General features: G+C 53.9%; 2 protein-coding genes across 5 annotated transcripts in view; one reads left to right on the top strand and one right to left on the bottom strand.

Moving 5' to 3' along the window:
• The window catches only part of LOC138754914 (diacylglycerol O-acyltransferase 2-like), a 20,030-nt gene extending 14,628 nt beyond the window's left edge, over positions 1 to 5,402 (top strand). The window contains exon 7 of one of the 2 annotated variants that reach the window (XM_069919917.1): positions 2,358 to 5,402. In XM_069919917.1, the coding sequence (XP_069776018.1) occupies positions 2,358 to 2,512 (155 nt within the window). In that variant the 3' untranslated portion in view covers positions 2,513 to 5,402. Of the gene's footprint in view, positions 1 to 199; positions 379 to 2,357 lie in introns of those variants that run through there. The other variant, XM_069919918.1, reaches the window with a different exon arrangement.
• The window catches only part of mogat3a (monoacylglycerol O-acyltransferase 3a), a 19,177-nt gene extending 1,857 nt beyond the window's left edge, over positions 1 to 17,320 (bottom strand). Inside the window, exons 1-6 of one of the 3 annotated variants that reach the window (XM_069919916.1) lie at positions 16,815 to 17,288; positions 12,136 to 12,314; positions 11,101 to 11,305; positions 9,952 to 10,126; positions 9,043 to 9,242; positions 5,791 to 5,980 (exon numbers count right to left, since the gene is read on the bottom strand). In XM_069919916.1, coding sequence (XP_069776017.1) covers positions 5,826 to 5,980; positions 9,043 to 9,242; positions 9,952 to 10,126; positions 11,101 to 11,305; positions 12,136 to 12,314; positions 16,815 to 16,908 — 1,008 coding nt within the window. In that variant the 5' untranslated portion in view covers positions 16,909 to 17,288 and the 3' untranslated portion in view covers positions 5,791 to 5,825. Of the gene's footprint in view, positions 1 to 2,931; positions 5,981 to 9,042; positions 9,243 to 9,951; positions 10,127 to 11,100; positions 11,306 to 12,135; positions 12,315 to 16,814 lie in introns of those variants that run through there. The other 2 variants (XM_069919915.1, XM_069919914.1) reach the window with 2 other exon arrangements.

The following is a 17,320-nucleotide window of genomic DNA, read 5'->3' as shown; positions in this document are numbered from 1 at the left end:
TCCCTCCCCCTCTTTCTCTCACCCTCTCCCTTTCTCCCACTCTGTCTCCCTCTCCCCTTTCCCTTTCTCCCACTCTCCTCTCCCTCTTTCTCCCTCTCCTCCTCTCCCTTTCTCTCTCTCCTCTCCCTCTCTCACATTCTATCCCTTTCTCAGTCTCTCCTCTTTCTCTCCCTCTCTCTCTGTCTCTCTCGCGATACAGTAAAAACACAGAAATGCTGGTGGAACAGCCGGTCTTGCAGCATCCACAAGACATAACGATATCGAGGCGGCGTGGTTGATGTAGTGGTTAGCCCCGTGCCATTACAGCCCAAGCGATCGGGACTGGAATCTCGTGCTGTCTGTGAGGAGTTTTCCTGGAGGGATCCAGTTTCCTCCCACCGTTCGAAACATACTGGGTGCAGGTCAGTTAGGTGTAATTGGGAGGCACAGACTCATAGGCTGAAGGGGCTCATGGCCTGAGCCCTTCTTCAAGATAAAAGTGAAAAATGTCAAGTGTCTGAATAAGGACCAGGCAGGGGGTGGGGGAAAGAATGGGAGGGGAAGGATATGATAAGAGGAGAGGTGAGAATTGATTTTGCCTCTGAACGGAGACAAAAGGGGGGAGAGACAGAGGGAGAGACAGAGGGAGAGACAGAGGGAGAGACAGAGGGAGAGACAGAGGGAGAGACAGAGGGAGAGACAGAGGGAGAGACAGAGGGAGAGACAGAGGGAGAGACAGAGGGAGAGACAGAGGGAGAGACAGAGGGAGAGACAGAGGGAGAGACAGAGGGAGAGACAGAGGGAGAGACAGAGGGAGAGACAGAGGGAGAGACAGAGGGAGAGACAGAGGGAGAGACAGAGGGAGAGACAGAGGGAGAGACAGAGGGAGAGACAGAGGGAGAGACAGAGGGAGAGACAGAGGGAGAGACAGAGGGAGAGACAGAGGGAGAGACAGAGGGAGAGACAGAGGGAGAGACAGAGGGAGAGACAGAGGGAGAGACAGAGGGAGAGACAGAGGGAGAGACAGAGGGAGAGACAGAGGGAGAGACAGAGGGAGAGACAGAGGGAGAGACAGAGGGAGAGACAGAGGGAGAGACAGAGGGAGAGACAGAGGGAGAGACAGAGGGAGAGACAGAGGGAGAGACAGAGGGAGAGACAGAGGGAGAGACAGAGGGAGAGACAGAGGGAGAGACAGAGGGAGAGACAGAGGGAGAGACAGAGGGAGAGACAGAGGGAGAGACAGAGGGAGAGACAGAGGGAGAGACAGAGGGAGAGACAGAGGGAGAGACAGAGGGAGAGACAGAGGGAGAGACAGAGGGAGAGACAGAGGGAGAGACAGAGGGAGAGACAGAGGGAGAGACAGAGGGAGAGACAGAGGGAGAGACAGAGGGAGAGACAGAGGGAGAGACAGAGGGAGAGACAGAGGGAGAGACAGAGGGAGAGACAGAGGGAGAGACAGAGGGAGAGACAGAGGGAGAGACAGAGGGAGAGACAGAGGGAGAGACAGAGGGAGAGACAGAGGGAGAGACAGAGGGAGAGACAGAGGGAGAGACAGAGGGAGAGACAGAGGGAGAGACAGAGGGAGAGACAGAGGGAGAGGAAAGGAGACGGGAAATAAGATGGAGACCAGAGAAGTCGATGTTAATGCCATCTGGTCGGAGGGGGCCCAGATGGAAAATGAGGTGTTTTTCCTCCAATTTGCAGGTGGTCTCAGTCTGGCCATGCACAAGGCTGGGGACAGACATGTCAGCGAGGGAATGGGGTGGGAAATTGAAATGGGGTGTTCTGGGAGATCCACACTATTGTGGCGGACAGAGCCAAGGCTAGAGGGTGCAAGGAGGTTTCAGATGGATCTGAGGCGCTGCTTGGTTGGGAGGAGAAGATGGCTGTAAAATACAAGCAAGGACCAAAGGTGGAGAGGGAAGGAGAGAGAGAAAGAGTGAGAGAGGAGAGCCAACGAGATAGAGGAGCGAGAGAAGGAGAGAATGGGAGAGAGAAGGAAAGAGAAGGGAAAAAAGGAGTGAGGAGAGAGAAATGGGAAACAGAGTAAAAAGGAGAATAATGTGAAGAGAAAACAGGGACGATGTGGAGGCAAGAGAGAGGGTCAGGGTGCCAGGCCTCCAGGGAGTGACAGACCTGGCTTTGGCACTGCACCCTCACCAACATCCCCTTGATGGGCCTACTTCAGGTCCTATATCATGATCTCCTTCTCTCTCCCTCCCATCATCTCTCTCTTCTAGGCAGGGGTGGGGAAGACAAGCTGGAGAAGGAGAAGTAGTATGGGCTGCTCTGGGGTCGGGGCAGAGAGTGGGGGTGGTGGGGGGAGGAGGAAGGCCCCGTTGCCCCCAATAACTCGGCTGCGCTCTTCTCTCCTACAGTGGGCCAGCCCATCGTGGTCAAGCGGACCCCGAACCCATCGCAGGACAAGGTGGATCGGTACCACAAACTGTACCAGGAGGCCCTGATTCGACTCTTTGATGAGCACAAGGTGTCGTGCGGACTGCCGGAGAGCGCCAGACTGATCGTCTACTGACTTCCTTGGTCAAAGAGCTTCTTATCAGTTCCCAAGATGATAATGGAGGAAGGGATGCAGCCCACCCCCCTTCCAAATTGCCATGTTAAATCTTCCAGTTACCATTTTAAACTCACATTTTTATTATATTCTAAAATCTACTTTTCACCTCCCTCGTGTCCCTCCATGACTAGGCAAGAGGGACGAGAACCTTCTCACTCTCCACCCCCACCATTATTCACAGGGGCTAGGGCCTGGGGTCTTGGTTCCATAGGGCCTGGCCCAGATCACCCCCTCCCATAGGCCCTGGCCTAGAATACCCCCTCCAACAGAACCTGGTGCCTGGGTTCCACAGGCCCTGGCCTTGATCTATCACCCCCTCCCACAGGGCCTGGCTGTTTGATGCTATCAGTAGCCCCAATAATGACTCGGACAAAGAATGAGGGGAACGATAGGCTTTATTGTACTAGAGACTGCTGGCCTAGGTCCAAATCTAGGAATTAGCGGGAAGGAAAGGGGACTCGACCTTTATGGCCAGGGGTCACATGGGTAGGGCTAAGGGAGGAGCCAAGGTAGAAGGACACCCGGAGGGAGGGCCAGCCAGCACATACAATCCTATCACTACATTCACCCCCCTTTAAATAAAATGGAACCCACTGGAAAACAATCAACAACTGGGGGTGACACCACAACCATAGTAACAGCAACAATACAAATCGTAGCAAACCAGGCGCGGGAAAAGCAGGACCCCCCCCCATCAGCTAGAGGTTAAGCCACTCAGGAGGCCTCCTCTGTCTGCAAGACCGCCGTAGGGCTGGCACGATGGTACCATGCTCCTCGGGGAGGGGACTGACAGGGGAGTGTCCACTGCAGGGACTGTCTGGAAAGGGGTGTCAGCGGTGGATTCCTGGAGTGCTCCTCCGCTGCTGCATGGGAGGTAGATGCTTGGCTGCAAGGCGGACAGCTCAGGCTCTCAGTCTAAGGGTTGTGCTCTGATGCAGCACAATAGGGTCCTTGGCATGGTCAGTAGTTGTCAAGGCAGTCTCAGAATCTCCAGGTCTTGTATTGGCACAGTGTCCTCGTGGCCATCCAGGTACTTCACAAATGTGCATTGAGGGTTTGCATGTATGAGGTGCACCACTTCAACCAGTGGGTCCATCTTATGCCCCTGACATGCTTCCGAAGCAGAACTGCCCCTGGGATGGTCAGCCAGGGAGGGATGGAGGAACCATTTGCCAATCTCCTCGATCCGCATCATGGAGTTCAAGATCAGGTGAGGGCTGGCTTAATTCAGGGTGACCGATGCCAAGATAGGCATCCCTTCATCGTTGTCAACGGCAGGAGGCCTTCCCAAGATGGCAACCTCCATGTTGACCACTCAGTGTTCAATGAGGAAGAAGGTGGAAGTGGAGTCATGGCGGTTTGAAGTGATGGCCAACAAGATGTTGCTTCCCTTACCGCGCATGCGGTCAGCGCCGGAAGCTCCTCAGGAATGCACGCCGTGCTACTCCCAGACTGCAGTCGGGACCTGCAGACTTTCTGGTAATAGCCCCTCTTCCCGCAGCCCAAGCACGTAGTCCCCCTTGTGGGTCAGAGGTGTCGCAAATGCTTGGACTGCCCACAGAAGTTGCATCTCGACGATGCCTTCAGTGTGATTGCAGCCATGTTTGGGTCGGTAGCGCCCGATGCAGAGTCCCAGGCCGAAAGCCTTCATGATGGAACATACGGAGATGGCCCACTTCTGCCCGCAATCGATTCTGCGTGGCGCTGGGCCGAGTCTAAGGCTCTGATTAAGTAGATAGCCTTTTTGAGTGGGAGCGGGTCCTCCCTGAGGAGTTGTTGCCGGATATAATCCGACCTCAGACCCGATACACAGGCGTCTTGAATCAGTTCTTCCATGCACTGGGTTAGGGATATAGTGGCTGTGGGTTCCTCCAAACAGTTTTTTCTCAGTGTGACCATGGACCGGACAAACTCTTCAGTGGACTCACCAGGCTGTTGTTTTCTGGATGCCAGCAGATAATGGAAGTACACCACACTCACTTTAGGCTTGTACAGCCCCCGTAGCTCAGCCACTGCCTCGTTGTAGGTCGCACTGCCTTGGATGATGAGGAAGGTCCTCTGGCCGACTCGTGCCTGAAGGATTTTTAACCTCATTGGAGTTGACCATCACACCAGCAGCGCCGAGGAAGTTGCTGAAGCAGTTCATCCATTGCTCGACGAGCACCGAAGCACCTGGGACTTGGGGGTCAATTTCTCCATTACCAGAGACCTCCAAAATCTAGTACAATTGGGGTTATCAGTAACCCCAATAATAACTTGGACAAAGACTGAGGGGAACGATAGGCTTTATTGTACTAGAGACTGCTGGCCCAGGTCCAAATCTAGGAATGAGCGGAAAGGAAAGGGCACTCGACCTTTATGGCCCAGGGTCACATGGGTAGGACTAAGGTAGCATGATAGAAGGAGGGCCAGACAACATACAATCATATCACTACACTGGCCCAGATAACCCCCTCCCATAGGGCCTGGGTCCCAGAGGGCTTGGCCCAGATCACCCACTCCCAGGGCCTGGGTTCCACAGGGCCTGGCCTAGATCACCTCCAGCAGGGCCTCGGTCAAGGTCCTACAGGCCCTGGCCTAGATACTCCCAGGGCCTTTGGGAGGTACATAGCAGTTCAAGCAGCATCTATGGAGGGAAATGGAGAAAGGACATTTTGGGGAAAGGTCTTTCACCAGGACTGAAGCTTCATGTATGATGACATACCACCCGACAATGGTCACAGTTTAACATCATTGTAGAGATATGTAGCAGTAGGAATATCTGATCTTAATGGTTACCGATTATTTTACAATGAGAATGTATTTGCAAAACGACCAACTCATGATAAATAAAGGTTGTATTACCAAATGTGTTGGAAAATGACCATGTTGGAAAGGTTTAAGCTCCCTCCACACTGTCACATCACACACTCCCGGGGTCGGATACAGAGTGGAGCTCCCTCTGCAACGTCCCATCACACGCTCTCGGGGTCGGACACAGAGAGGAGCTCCCTCCGCAATGTCCCATCACACACTCTCGGGGTCGGACACAGAGTGGAGCTCCCTCCGCAACGTCCCATCACACACTCCCGGGGTCAGACACAGAGTGAAGCTCTCTCCGAACCAGAGAGGAGGGACATTCCCGAGTTAAGTGGTTGGATTTGTTCTGTCTCTTGTCCATCTGGTGATTGGAGGTGGGGTGTGGGGAATAACGGGGTGGGTGGACAGAGGGGGGAGGGGGTCATTGAGCCTCTGACCTGGGGTCTGGTTGGTCCTGAGGCCAGGCTCTCAGCTACTTCAGCAACAAGTGGCTGCTCTCCAAGATGCCGAACTTGGCCTTGTTCCCTTCAAATAGGCAGACGAGCTCATCCAGGTAGACTTTGTGGAGACTCTCGATGTCTTCATGGGAGGGGCTGAGGTTCTGCTTTACAGGGATGGGCTTCCCCACTGGAGGATGGAGAAAGGAAGGAGAGAGGGTGGGTGGGGGAGAGAGAGGTGGGGAAGAGACAGTGGGAGAGACGGGGATGGAGGCAGGAGGGTGAGAGGGTGGGTAGGGGAGAGAGAGGCCGGGATGGAGAGGGAGGGAGGGTGGAGAGGGGGCAGAAAGAGAAGGGAGAGTGAGGAGGATGAGAGAGGAGGGGAGTGTGGAAGAAAGAAAGAGGGAGAGTGGGGAGAGGAAGGAGAGAGTGGAGGAGAGGAGGGATTAGAGAGGAGGGGAGGGAAGAGACGGGAGAGGGGGTGGGGAGAGAGTTAGGGAGAGGGTATAGCAGGAGAGGGGATGGGAGAGTGGAGAGGAGGGAATAGAGAGAGGGAGAGAAGGAAGTGAGTTGGGTAAGGGGGATAGAGAAAGAAAAAACAGAATAAAGCAAAAGGAAGAGAGAGAAAACAGGAGAGGGGATTAGAGAGAAAGGGAGAGGGAGGGGGAGAGAGAACAGGAGACATGGATTAGAAAATGAGAGGGAGGAGAGAGAACAGGAGAGGGATTAGAGAAAGGGAGAGAGAGAACAGGAGAGAGGGATTAGAGAGAAAGGGAGGGGGAGAGAGGCAGTTGAGCCCCTTGTTCAAACTCTGTCATCAAACAAGATATTTTATCGCTGCTCCCAACACTGTTTTCTTTAATAGACAAAACCATAAGTCTTAAAAATCCTCAACAAATGAGCTTCTTGGAGAGAGAATTCTAGAGGTTCTCTGCCCTTCAGATGAAGACATTTCTCGCCATCCCTGCCCCGAACCCTTGCTCTGAGACCTCGGCCTCTGGTTAACACACCAGATTCCCAGGAAATGTCATCCCCACATCGGCCCATGCTGTCAGACCATCCCGCACCACCCTCTCCCTCCCCTCCATTGACTCTATCCATAACACCTGCTGCCTTCATTTCAGACATCGGTGAGGCCAAATTTGGAGCATTGTGTGTCGTTTTGGTCACCAAACTACAGAAAATATCTCAATAAGATAGAAAGAGTGCAGATGAGATTTACCAGGATGTTGAAGCGTCGAAGAATGAGGGGAGATTTGATAGAGGTATTTAAAATTATGAGGGGACAGACAGGGTAAATGTAGGTCGGCTTTTCCCACTGAGGGTCGGTGAGATACAAACCAGAGGGCATGGGTTAAGGGTGAAAGGGGAAAAGTTTAGGGGGAACTTCTTCACACAGAGAGTGGTGGGGGGTGGGGGACGAGCTGAAATGGTGAATGTGGGGTCAATTTAAGAATAATTTTGGACAGGGATATGGACCGGGTGCAGGTCAGTGGGACGAGGCAGAATAATAACTCGGCATGGACTAGAAGGGCCAAAGGGCCTGTTTCCTGTGCTGTACTGTTCTAGGCTTCACTGCAGCTAAAGTATCAAAAGACCACCCTCACCGCCCCCCCCCCCACCCTGCTTCACTCTGTTCATCAGCCCCTCTTCTCCCACTCTGGCATGTCTGTCCAAGGCCCGCAAATCGGAGAATCAACACCTCACCTTCTGTGTGGGTGCCCTCAAACTGGAAGCATTCACGTCGACTTTTCCGGATTCTCTTCGTCAACCCCCTTTCATCTCTGTCTTTCCTAATCCCTGTGTCTCTTTAGGCCGCTTTCAGGTGCATTCTCTGTCAAGGATTCAGACCTGTGGAATGGTTGTTCAGGTGGCAGCGCTGGAAGCGCAGTGCTGGCCATCTGAAAGGGACTGCTGCAAGGGAGGTGCCTCGGAGCACACTCCGGCTCCTGTCCTGTGTGGGCAGTCAGGGTTGGGGCGGCCAGCGCGGCATGTCAGTGCGGGGCGGCCAGCGTGGGACGTCCCCACACTGATCCCACTGCCTCGTGCTCTCCCCACAGCCCTGTATCAGTCCCCACAGTGTTGGGATTATCCCTCTCGGAGGAGGGTTACAAAGTTCGCCTCGCAGGCCTCCCGACAGCAGCATATGGACATAACATGTGGCCGGTGTGGGCTGTCGCCATACTGATTCTACTTCCCCACTCTCTCCCCACAGTCCCGTGTCAATCCCCACACTGATCCCACTGCCTCGTGCTCTCCCCACAGCCTCGTGTTGGTCCCCACACTGTGGGGCGGCCGGCACGGGCTGTCAGAGCTGGGGCCAACATGGGGCTGTGGGGAGAGAGTGGAGAAGTGGGGTCAGTGTGGGGACAGTCCACGCCAGCTGCCCCTGCCTTGACGCCCCACGCCGGGGTCAGGGGCAGCCGGGAGGGGAGGCTGTCAGGTACTCACATCCCCTAAGCCGCTGCTTTCAGGCAGCTGGATTCAGGTGCCAGGAGGGGACCTCAGTCTCAGTGCTCCGGCGATTATCCCTCTCGGAGGAGGGTTACAAAGTTCGCCTCGCAGGCCTCCCGACAGCAGCATATGGACATAACATGTGGCTTTACATCGGGGGATTTTGGCCACCTGACTTGTCTCTCTCTCTCTCTCTCTCTCTCTCTCTCATATATATATATATATATATCACTCTTTTTCTCTCTCTCTCTCTCCCTCTAGCTGGCATTCACAAACCCAACAACCCCCCTCTCCCACCCCTCCCCCAATCCATTCTCTCCTTTCCATTTTCCTCTCCTGCCTTCCTATCCATGACCTACTATGGCCTCTTGCCTGATGGCCTGCCAATCTCCCACTGCCCCTTCTTCCTTCCTCTCCCCTCCCCACCCCGCCCCTCCTTTATTCATTTTTCTCTAAATGTAGACAGGGTAACAGGTCCTTCCGGCCCATGAGCCCGCGCTGCCCCATTAACCTACAGCCCCTGTACATTTCGGAGGGTGGGAGGAAATCGGAGATCTTGGGGAAAATCCACACAGGCATGGGGAGAACGTACAACCTCCTTACAGACTGCGCGGGATTTGATCCCAGGTCACTGGCGCTAGGCCAAAATGTCGGTAATATATCTTTGCCTGCTATGCGCGCTGCGTGACTGGCTGAGTTCCTCCAGCGTTTCCATGCATTTACCCAGAGAAAGATATCTCCTACACCCTCTCTGCATTTGCATTTATGACTCTTTCATTTTGGACCCCCTGATCTTACCGACAGTGTAGATGGGTTTGCGATATGGCAGCAGGCCAAAGCTGTACTGGAAGACTCCGCGGGCGTGGAACAGAGGGATGGCCAATCCCATCAGCTTCTGCAGCTTGTCCTGCACTGCCCGCAGCAGGGAGCCGGGGGGGTTCTCGACCTGGTTGAACAGCTCATTCTCGCCGAAGGAGAACACTGGCACAAGCTGGGCCCTGCGGAGAAGGGAGAGGGGTGGTGAGGCGCAGGATCAGAATGCAGCTTACCGGCAGAGAGGGGTATTCAGTGCATGGAGGGGCGTTTCAGGTGAGGATGGGATCAGTCCGTCACGCCTTAGATGGACTCTCGCCCGCTGCTGGGCCCCAGGAGGAGGGTGGGGGTAGGGGAGGACTGGTCCAATCCTTTCCCTCCGTGATGATCCCCCCACCCACACCCCACATTCTTCCTGTCCCTCACCCCAATACCATTTCCCCTTTCCTATTCCCCCCGCCACCTCCGCATCTCCCCCACAGATCAGACAGACATGCAAATGGACCAGTCCCGTTCCTACCTCCAGGTAACCCAGACTGTGGCACCCAGCCCTGTCCAATGGCTCGCCCCATCCCCTCTCTGACCCCGCCTCTTTTCTGATTCTTCCCCATCTCTGATCCCGCCCTATCCTTGACACCATCCCCATCATTGACTGCCCAATATCTGACCCCGCCCCCATACTGGGCCCACCCCAATCTCTGACCCCACCTCCATCTCAGACCCCGCCCGACCAATATCCCCTTCCCCCCACCAACCTCTCCCCCTTCCCTTCATCAGCCTCTACCCACCCCTACAACCCCCACCACAAGCCCTACCCCTCCCTCACCCTCTTCCCCACACCAGCCCCTCCCCCTCCCCCCACCATCTTCCCCCCACCCCATCCCCAGCCCTTACCCGGTCTTCAGCACCAGTTTAATGAAGCCCTTCCTCTGCTGGACGCTGAGTGTCAGAGAACCTGGCCGCGCGTCCAACGACTCGGGCGCTCCCCCCACGGCCACAACGGCCACCTGTCCCCCGCCGGGATGGCCCAGGATGGAGGTGGCACTCTCCTTGTCCGATGACACCAGGCCTGCATGCAGGAAGACGGCACCCCATCAGTGTGGGGGACACAGAGTTAGGCGTGAGCACCTCGACTGGTCCTCCCCCTCACCAAATCCTCAAACCCCTCCCCTCCCCCCTTTTCGAACCACAGCCATCCACACCAAGGCATGGCCTGCCCCTCTCCCTCACACTACAAAACATGGGAGGAGAAATAGGCTATTCAGCCCATCGAGTCTGCCCCACCATTTAATCATGAGCTGATCCATTCTCCCACTTAGCCTCTCTGCTTGACCTTCTCCCCATAACCTTTGACAACGTGGCTAATCAAGAGCATGTCAATCTCTGCTTTAAATACACCCTTAAATATACCCGGTCTCCATAACCACCCGTGGCAGCAAACTCCACAGATTCACTGCCCTCTGGCTGAAGAAATTCCTCTGCATCTCAGTTCTAAGTGTGTGCGTACAGGGGGAGATGTGTCCATTCATACAGAGGTGTGTACATACAAGCAGAGGTGTATGAATACAGGCAGAGGTGTGTGCATAGAGGTCGAGGTGTGTTCAATCAAGCAGAAGTATGTACAAACAGGCAGAGGTGTGTGCATATAGGCGGGTGTGTATGCATACAGGCAGAGGTGTGTGCATAGAGGTCGAGGAGTGTTCAATCAAGCAGAAGTATGTGCAAACAGGCAGAGGTGTGTGCAAACAGGCAGAAATGTGTGCAAACAGGCGTGGGGGGTGGGGGGGGGGGTGTAGGGGGGAGTTGCAAACAAGCACAGCCATACTGGCAGAAACAGATGCATGGTCGGACACAGAGACTCAGGCAAACAGAGGGACAGCTACATGTGACCTAAAAGGAACAGGTAGACGGATGGATGCCCACAGGGATCAGGCAAGACGGATGGATGCCCACAGGGAACAGGCAGATGGATGGACAGCCACAGGGAACAGGCAGATGGATGGATGTCCACAGGAAACAGGCAGCCGAGAACAAGTTTCCTACCTCCGGACATGATGTACTCCCGGAAGAAGGGCATCCGGAACCAGAAGGGCAGCATCAGCAGGTATGGTGTGAGCCCGGGGAAGAGCTGGGAGAAGCCAGTTGCCTCCGTGCAGAAGTTGCCAAACGCTCCGGCCACCAGGACCCCGTGGGGGTGAAAACCAAACAGGTAGTTGTGTTTTGGGTCCAGTTCCGCCGTCTTCACCAGCTTCTCCATGGGTCGGGGAAACGGGGACGGGAAAACAAGAGGTGACTTTAACAGCATTCAAGCCCTCCCATTTTCGAGGGTGAGGGGGGACAGATTTAATGGGTGATATTTATATCCAGAGGAGGATGTGTGGAATGGGCTGCTGGAGGAGGGGGTGAGACATGGGAGTGGGGAGTGGAGAAGGGGGAATGGAGTCATTCTGGGAGTGGAGAAGGAGGGAACGCAGTAACTCTGGGAGTGGGGAAGGGGGAACGGAGTCAGTCTGGGAGTGGGGAAGGGGGAACGGAGTCACTCTGGGAGTGGGGAAGGGAGGAACAGAGTCAGTCTGGGAGTGGAGAAGTGGGAATATACCGCACTGTGGATGTAATTCAATGATTACTTGGGAATATACCGGACTGTGGATGTAATTCGACGATTACGTGGGAATACATCGGACTGTGGATGTAATTCAATGATTACATGGGAGTATACCGGACTGTGGATTTAATTTGACAATTACATGGGAGTATACCGGACTCTGGATTTAATTCGACAATTACATGGGAATATACTGGACTGTGGATATAATTCGACGATTACATGGGAATATATCGGATTGTGGATGTAATTCAATGATTACATGGGAGTATACCGGACTGTGGATTTAATTCAACAATTACATGGGAATATACCGGACTGTGGATTTAATTCAACAATTACATGGGAATATACCGGACTGTGGATGTAATTTGACAATTACATGGGAATATACCAAACTGTGGATGTGTTCCTCTGCTATTTGGACTGAGGGATGTTTTTGGAGTGGGTTGTATCAGCCGTCAGCAACTCACCGTGATGGGGAAGTAATCGCGGAAGTATCTCCACACTGCCCAGCTGCGGACCCAGGCTGACCTCCGACCTCTGCTGGACGGCGTATCACGGTCCAGGTAGAGCCAGCCGACGTAGAGCACAGCCACGAGCCAGTAGTCCGTGAGTAGGAGCAGGATGAAGGCCACTAGGCAGCACTGCGCTGGGGGGTGGGGATAGAGTGCTGGGCGATGCTTCTTGCAGGGACCGACGGCTTCCCCCCCTACATTCACTTACTCCAAGGTGCTTGAGAAGAGGGGCGTCACCGTTGCCGTGGTGGTTTGCGCCATGCTGAAGCAGCGCTAGCGATCAGGACCGGGGTTCGAATCCCACACTGCCTGTATGGAGTTTATTCATTTTCCCTGTGTTTGCGTGGGTTTTCCCTGGGGGGTTCCAGTTTCCTCCCACCCTTCAAAACATATGTGGTTTGTAGGTCAATTGGGCAGCACGGGCTTGTGGGCCAGAAGGGTCTGTTACCGTGGTATATGTCTACATTTAAATTTAAGCTCAGCAGGTCTCACAGTGTCCATGGCAGGCAAAGATATTCAACCGATGTTTCAGCCCTAGCCCATCCTCAAGCTATTTTGCATCCCATGGACACCTTAAATCTACATCCCCCTTGTGATGGCCATTTCAGCCCCTGGGGAATGATCGTCCACATGATCAATGTCTCTCATCATCTTGTCCACCTCCGTCAGGTCACCCCCCCCTCTTCCCAGCCTCCATCACTCCCAGACCAACCCATGCTCATCAGACTTGCTCTCCAAACAGATGTTCAGATTTATTGGCAGGGCACATCACATACAACTCTGAGATTCTTCTTCCTGCGGGCGTTGCAGAATTACTGCTTATTGGTAGTGCAAAAAAAACTGAAAACAAATAAAGATCGTAAACAAACTGACTGCAATACTGAGAGAACAACAAGGAAATCAATAAAGTGCAGAAGTAAGGGTCCTTAAATGAGTCCCTGATTGAGTTTGTCATTGAGGAGTCTGATAGTGGAGGGGGATCAGCTGTTCCTGAATCTGGGGGTGCAAACTTTTAAGAATCCTGACAGCATCCTTGTAAATCTCCTCTACACCCCCTCAGGTTTATTGTCATCCAACCCAACAAAACTGCTTTCTCCGGTCCTCGGTGCACAACACACAGACACACACCCAGACATAACACACAAAGGTACAGATGCAGGACAGGTATTCCATCTCGATAACTAACTAAATGTTGTTTCATGAGTATGAGAATCACGGATGGTTTAGGGCAGTGATTCTCAACCTTCTTCTTTCCACTCCCATCCCACTTTAAGTAATGCTCTGGTGGGATGGGAGTGGGAAGGGAAGGTTGAGAATCGCTGCTTTGCACCCCGAGTGTGACTGAAATATTTTGCTTGAGAAAAATTGTCACTGCCCATTTCCTGAAACCGTGCACATAACGAGTCAATGAGGGACGATTAAAAAAACTTTTTCTTCCCACCCACACCCCACCTTAAGCAATCCGTTACTAATCACAGAGCACTGATGGCCTAGGGACTACTTAAGGTGGGATGTGAGTGGAAAGAAAAAGGTTGAGAACCACTGGTTTAATGTGACTAATTCTCCCTGTCAACCACATCATTCCTGTGGTGGGGTGACCAGAACAGGATGTAATATTCCAAATGGGGTCTAACTAAGTTTTTGTACTTCTCCAACATTATCTCACAGCTCTCGGACTCAATCACATGGTTAAAGAAGGCCAACCCACCACTCGCCATCTTAGCCACATCTATCAACCAGTTTGCTCTTTTGTGTACTTCACTGGAATCCCAGCGTAGAAACCTTCAAAAACTACAGCACTGAGACAGGTCCTTGTGCCCAACAAGGCTGTGCTGAAATGTTATTCTATCCAGTCCCACTGACCTGCACCCATCCACGTTCCAGTGCAAATGTTCCTAAATATCTGGGGAGACCCCACTTTGATTATTGTGTTCAGTTCTGGTCACCTCATTACAGGAAGGATGTGGAAGCTGTGGAAAGGGAGCAGAGGAGATTCACCAGGAAACATGAGGCAAGGTTAGCAGGGTTAGCAGGGCTGGGACTTTTCTCTTTGGAACGTAGAAGGATGAGAGGAGACGATGGAGGCCAACAAGATTCTAAGAGGCACAGACAGAGTGGATGGCCAGCACCTGTTTCCCAGGGTGGGATCTGCGAACACCAGAGGACGACTGTACAAAGTGAAGGGAGGGAAGTTTAGGGGAGGTGTCAGGGGTAAGTTTTTTTACACAGAGTTATGGATGCTGGGAATGGTGGTGGAGGCTGGATCATTGGGAGCAGACACATGGATGGAAGAAAAATAGGGGGTTACGGGGTAGAGGGGTTTTGTTGGAAGGAATATATGGGTCAGCACAACATTGAGGGCTGAAGGGCCTGTACTGTGCTGTAGTGTTCCATATCCCTCGTGCAACTGTATTTCCCAGAGAGGCCAGAGTGGAGGGGGTGGGGGGGAGGGTTTGGTGGGAGAGAGGGAGTGAGCGGGCGGTTGAGTGACCGATGGACGGGTGGGGGTGAACTCTTACTCCTGTGAGTCAGTAACATGCAATCGGTTGGAGGCCCAAATTGCCAGGGAGAGCAAATTCCCAGGAATTTGGACTGTGGTGGGAGGTCCTGAATTCCTGGGAATTTCACCTGGACAAAGTGAGGTCACCACTCGCCTGCAGTATGAGCACGTCTAGTGTCCCTGTCTCTTTCTCTCGTACTGTAAGGGGCGGCGGATGACACTGACAGCGAGTCTGTCTGCCTTACAATGGGCAGAAGGCAATTTTGCATAATATTACACGTTCTGAACTATTACATGACAATAAATGAATCTTGGCAGGCGCTCCTGTCCCAGGAACATTCCCAGGATTCTTTCCTGCACCCTTTCCCACTGAACTACATCCTTCCCATAGCAGGCAACCAGAACTGAACACGCTCCCAGAGTAAAACGAGGGACTATCTGCTGGACCCCTGTCCTGGATCCGTTGTGGCCTTCTCTATGTCCGAGAGAATTGGGCGCAGACTGGGAGGCCACTTTGCCGAGCACCTTCGCTCTGTCCATGTTGGTGACAGGGATCTCCCACTGGCCGACCACTGATTCCGCACCCTCCCCCCTCCCCCCCTCCGTGCCTCTCTCCACAGCCTCGAGCACTGACAGACCAAGGCCAGCCGTAAACTGGAGGAGCAACACCTGATTTTTTTTCTCCATCTGGGCGCTCTCCAACCGGGCGGCATTAATGTTAGCATCTCTGGTTTCTGCCCGCCCGCTCCCCGTTCTCCCTCTGTCTCCTTCCCTCCAGCTCTCCCCCTTCCCTCTCCATTCACAGAGCTCTCCTGCTGTTTGCTGGCGTTCCCTCCCTTATCCACCTATTACCTCCTGCCTGTGGGACTGCGCTCCTCCCCACCCCCCCCCCCCACCATTTTGTTTGGGCACCCGTCTACATTTAGCTCACACCTGGACGATGGGCTCAATCCCGAAACATCGATTTTGTCCCCTTATCTTTGCTGTATAAAGGACGCTGTTTGACCTGCTGAGTTTCTCCAGCATCATGTTCTCACACTTGGGGAGAATGGCATAGACACATGGCAGCTTCAGGGTGACGGACTCAAGGGAAGTGTTGCCGCAACAGTCCGTGGCAGTCAGACCCGTTGCTGGCCAGGGTGCTGCACAAAGGCACCGTTGGCAACTCCTTCATTGGCTGGAGTGACTGACTGGCAGGTCTTGCCATCAGCTGGAGGAGGCAGCCCCAGTGACCCTCCCCCCCCCCCCACCAACTCTTGCAATGAACTTTACACAGCCGATGTGTACACCGTCGTTGGCCTGTCTGGAACCTCGTGCAGAGATCCCTCGCTGGCAAGTTGCAAAATCAGCACCGTTCCTGAACATTGGTTGCAAAATGTGCATGAGAGAGGGGGTGGGGGTGGGTGGAGAGAGAGACAGACAGACAGACTGAGGACAGACAGAGAGAGAGGAGCCCCCTCCTCTCATGGGGGAGATAGAAAGAGGGGAGAAATAGAGAGAGAGAAAGAGAGAGAGAGAGAGGGAGAGAGACAGATAGAGAGAGAGGGGGAGAGATAAAGAAAGAGAGAGAAAGAAAAAGAGGAGAGAGATAAGAGAGGGAGGGAGAGCAAGGGGAAGGAGGGAGAGACAGTCATAGAGAGAAAGTGTGGGAGAGAAAAATGAGGGAAAGATAGAGGGAGGGAGAGAGGATTGAGAGGGGTGTAGAAGAGTAGAGGGAGTCAGAGAGTGAAGGAGAAGGAGAGATAAAGAGAGGGAGATACAGAGAGAGAATGAGAGAGGCTGTGCTATGGTAGGGACTGAGCTGGGTTGGGGCCAGTGGATTCTCCAATACCAAACCTCCCAAATCCAGCCAATCGTTTTTAGAGCCCAGAGACAGATCGGGGTGAATCAGCCCCCTCCCTTGTCCCTCTCCCGAGGTTTCACCCCCTGGGGCAAGAAGCCAGGGAGACGCAGGCAATCCCCATCCCAGCATGGACATGGGCGGCTGTGGGAGACAGTGCAAGGAGAGTGGTTGGGCGAAAGCTTTGGGAGAAAGGAGATGCATTGGGGCAAAGAGACCTCAGGGGTAGGACGGCAACATCCAAGGGAGAGGTGACGACACCCCGGGGAGGGGGGGGGGGTGGGCCAGACTTACCAAGAGCCAGAAATGAGAACACCCATTGCAGCACACCCAGGGTCTGCAACCTGCGCTCCAGGGGAATCCGCAGCGGAGCAAACTGAATCTTCATATTGCCAGGAGCCAAGGGCCAGGAGACAGAGGGCTGCTTTATGTAGTCAGCCTGGGCCCGCCTTCCCCTGGGGAGGGGACATTGTGTCCCATGACAGGCACACCTCCAGACTCTGACCTGTGGCTCGGACCTCGCTCACACTTTGTTTGACTTTCCCGACATCCCAGGATCTCAGCCTTTGTCCCTCTTGCCGATCCAGACCCTGGACTTGTTTCCCGACTGCGCTCAACTTGCTGCTGGAGAACCAGGTGTCGGAACTGGGATTAGAGGAGGCAAGGAGGTCTCCCAAAGGGGCCTCGGCCGCTGAAGGCTTCCTGATCATCTCGGAGGCTTGGATCAGGAGCTGAGGTCACCGATGGACCGTAAGAGAGGACTACTGGGGTCTCCCTCCTTCCCCCCACCCCCCATCGAC

The sequence above is a fragment of the Narcine bancroftii genome, chromosome 2 (assembly GCF_036971445.1).
Source record: "Narcine bancroftii isolate sNarBan1 chromosome 2, sNarBan1.hap1, whole genome shotgun sequence".
In the NCBI taxonomy this organism is placed as follows: domain Eukaryota; kingdom Metazoa; phylum Chordata; class Chondrichthyes; order Torpediniformes; family Narcinidae; genus Narcine; species Narcine bancroftii.
This window is presented reverse-complemented; position numbering and strand designations above follow the sequence as displayed.